This window comes from Coregonus lavaretus (assembly GCF_964263955.1).
Source record: "Coregonus lavaretus genome assembly, contig: HAP1_SCAFFOLD_63, whole genome shotgun sequence".
Lineage (NCBI taxonomy): Eukaryota > Metazoa > Chordata > Actinopteri > Salmoniformes > Salmonidae > Coregonus > Coregonus lavaretus.
The window spans coordinates 491,190-495,215 of NW_028162761.1; the positions used below are offsets into that span (position 1 = coordinate 491,190).

General features: G+C 44.7%; 1 protein-coding gene across 1 annotated transcript; it reads left to right on the plus strand.

Moving 5' to 3' along the window:
* Positions 1-688: 688 nt before the first annotated feature.
* Positions 689-3,511, plus strand: LOC311118905 (serine/threonine-protein phosphatase 6 regulatory ankyrin repeat subunit A-like; the record flags this gene model as incomplete). The annotated part of the gene is made up of 5 exons (XM_084193668.1): positions 689-707; positions 2,220-2,307; positions 2,530-2,647; positions 2,871-3,082; positions 3,472-3,511. The coding sequence occupies 5 exons, from the start codon at positions 689-691 to the stop codon at positions 3,509-3,511; spliced, it is 477 nt and encodes a 158-aa protein (XP_084049794.1).
* Positions 3,512-4,026: the final 515 nt, after the last annotated feature.

Genomic DNA, 4,026 nt, shown 5'->3' on the forward strand with positions numbered 1-4,026 from the left:
AGTTTAGACATAAGGTGCGTCAAAGAAGAAAATGCATCACCAAGAGCAGAGGGGGGTCTATAACAGCCAATCACAGTTATAGAGAGGCCCTTTGAAACCTCAATATTCAAAGCAAGAAATTCCAACTGTTTACAAATAGTTTCAGACTTTGCCACACTTACATGGAATTTAGATTTTACATATATAGCCACACCCCCACCTTTCTTAACCCGATCTGCACGATAAACATTGTAACCACTTATACAAATATCCTTATCAAAAATAGACTTGCTGAGCCAGGTTTCAGAAAACACAATTACATCAGCATCAGTTGATTTAGCCCAAATCCTAACCCCATCAATTTTTGACAACATTTAAATGAAAAATACCAAAACCAGATCTTGATTTAAAATCGGAGGGGGTTTGGAGACATTGCATATCAGGGCCAGGGTTAGGTTGCACGTTACCTGATATCAACAACAGAAGAATAACTAGGCACCTCTGTTTAATAACCTTGCACGGCTTCTCATTTTTAAGAGACCTACTGCAAGCGAATTCTACAAGTGAGTTTCCAGACAATACAAAACAGTCATTTAAAACCATTAGACTTTGGTAGTGACACAAATTCGTACTGTTCACATCATGCCACAAATGCATCGGCACTTGGACGAGTGGACCGAGTGAAAAAGAGCGAGTTCCTGCAGACAAAATGTCTAATGGACGCGAGAGTACATTGTCAGATGTACTCACCCTGCGACAATGTTCGTTTTCTCCAGAGTTCAGTAAAGTCAGTGCACAAAGCAATACCACGTAAATTGTCATTTTCTCTGACCAAAAAAAACAAGAGGCCAACGAAGGTAAGTGGAGAGAGGGACGGCGTGTATGTGAGTCAATGTGAGTGTTTGCGCGTGTGAGTAGATTGGGTGTTGATATCACGTAAGACCTAGAGATTCTGTAATTCAAAAGTTTTCCTTACCAAGATGGACATTTGTTTGGTCATGTTGCTAGGATGCCAATGTCCACTCTAGGGATATTATATAGCATAGTGTGAAAATGCCCACTACACACTGATCTAAGGTCATTTTTTGTCATTATTGCTGAGGATCTGGGGAGGGTAAGCTGATCCTAGATCAGTGCACAGGGGGACTTCTATCCAGAGCCAGGTACACAGCTAGCAGGTGACAGGCTTCGAGGGCCTCAGCCCCAAAATGTTTTATTATCTGCTGTGTTAACATCATGAGGATGTCATCTACCAATACCACTGTTCTAGAAATCTGTCTGTTCATGTGAAGGTAATAGTCGTCCAGCAATCAGCTCATATCCTCTCTGTTTAGCCTCCTCTAGCTACCAACGGTCAATCATCTCACATTCTTATATCCTCTCTGTTTATCCTCCTCTAGCTACCAACGGTCAATCATCTCACATTCTTATATCCTCTCTGTTTATCCTCCTCTAGCTACCAACGGTCAATCATCTCACATTCTTATATCCTCTCTGTTTATCCTCCTCTAGCTACCAACGGTCAATCATCTCACATTCTTATATCCTCTCTGTTTATCCTCCTCTAGCTACCAACGGTCAATCATCTCACATTCTTATATCCTCTCTGTTTATCCTCCTCTAGCTACCAACGGTCAATCATCTCACATTCTTATATCCTCTCTGTTTATCCTCCTCTAGCTACCAACGGTCAATCATCTCACATTCTTATATCCTCTCTGTTTATCCTCCTCTAGCTACCAACGGTCAATCATCTCACATTCTTATATCCTCTCTGTTTATCCTCCTCTAGCTACCAACGGTCAATCATCTCACATTCTTATATCCTCTCTGTTTATCCTCCTCTAGCTACCAACGGTCAATCATCTCACATTCTTATATCCTCTCTGTTTATCCTCCTCTAGCTACCAACGGTCAATCATCTCACATTCTTATATCCTCTCTGTTTATCCTCCTCTAGCTACCAACGGTCAATCATCTCACATTCTTATATCCTCTCTGTTTATCCTCCTCTAGCTACCAACGGTCAATCATCTCACATTCTTATATCCTCTCTGTTTATCCTCCTCTAGCTACCAACGGTCAATCATCTCACATTCTTATATCCTCTCTGTTTATCCTCCTCTAGCTACCAACGGTCAATCATCTCACATTCTTATATCCTCTCTGTTTATCCTCCTCTAGCTACCAACGGTCAATCATCTCACATTCTTATATCCTCTCTGTTTATCCTCCTCTAGCTACCAACGGTGATTCGGAGTGTTTGCGTTTGCTGATTGGAAATGCTGACCTCCAGAGTGCAGTGGACGTTCAAGACGGGAATGGACAGTAAGTCAATTGGGTTTTGGATACAATTCCTGAAATAAAGAGATTTTGACACTAGGTCTACGTCCCAAATGGCACCCTATGCCCTACTTGGTGCACTACTTTAAACCAGAACCCTATGGGCTCAGGTCAAAAGTAGTGTACCATATAGGGAATAGGTTGCCATTTGGGACTCAGCCTGGTTATTACCAGTTTGTAATATGACCTTGTTGTCTTGTGTATCAGAACCCCTCTGATGCTGTCGGTGCTGAGCGGACACACAGACTGTTTGTACTCACTGCTCAACAAGGGAGCCAGCGTAGAAGCCAAAGACAAGTGGGGCAGAACAGCGCTACACAGAGGGGTGAGGAGGAGAGCTGGCTGTATACGCTCACACACAGAAAGAGACGGGGAGGCTCAAATATACATATTATCTTCAGAAAAGTAGTTGTCCATGGGTAGTGGTGTATTCATCCCTGTAGGGGGACCTGTCTCCAGACATCATTTGTAATAATTGATGATTCATTATTATATCATTGATTATTAGTTATTAAAATCCATTCTTGTCTCCCCGCCCTTCCTCCCAGGCGGTGACGGGTCATGAGGAGTGTGTGGAGGCCCTGCTGCAGCACAGCGCCAGCTTCCTGGTTCGGGACTGTAAGGGGCGGACCCCTGTCCACCTGGCGGCGGCATCCGGACACATCGGGGTGCTGGGGGGGCTCCTACACGCCGCCCAGTCAGTGGAGACCCTCCCCGTCATCACAGACAACCAGGGCTACACGCCACTACACTGGGCCTGGTACAACGGTACGTACTGGACTAACAGAACACTAGATCTTTTCTGATTTTCTCTCTTCAGCACCGTAAACATGTTCCTGAATTAGGCAGGCCATACAACGGTACGTACTGACTAACTGGACTGTAGCTCTGTTCTCTCCTCCATGAAGTGTACACTCATTCACCTCCTCTTGTGGCTTGAAAAGCATTCGATTGGTGTGGACGGAGCCATGTGGGGGAATGAACAAGACTACAACAGAATTAGGGGTTATGACTCTCAGTGGAGGACCTTACACTGAAACAGGACATTGTCAGGGATTGACATAGCATATGTTGTAGCTAAAACATCTTTTGTGACTTCACCATTGTCAGATGTGTAGCTTTCTCTGAGAGTATTGTTGTGGTCTGCAGCAACGTCATCTTTTTCCTGTATGAATCAATCTTCCACTAGGCCATGACACGTGTGTAGAGGTGCTGCTGGAACAGGAGGTTTTCCACAAGACCGAGGGCAACTCGTTCAGCCCCCTCCACTGAGCTGTGATCAATGACAACGAGGGGGCTGAACCTCATCAACTCGACTAACGCAGCCTTACAGACGTACGTATGGTTCAGCTGTATTAATTGGGCCAGAAGAATTGGTCCTCTGTAGCTCAGCTGGTAGAGCACGGCGCTTGTAACGCCAAGGTAGTGGGTTCGATCCCCGGGACCACCCATACACAAAAAAATGTGTGACCCTCTGCTGTTCTGTTTGAACCCCTCAGGTTACACACCTGCCTTGGCCTGCGCCCCCAACAAAGACATTTACATTTACATTTTAGTCATTTAGCAGACGCTCTTATCCAGAGCGACTTACAGGAGCAATTAGGGTTAAGTGCCTTGCTCAAGGGCACATTTACGTCATTAAGCAGACGCTCTTATCCAGAGCGACTTACAAATTGGTGCATTCACCCTATTTTTTTTTTGGGG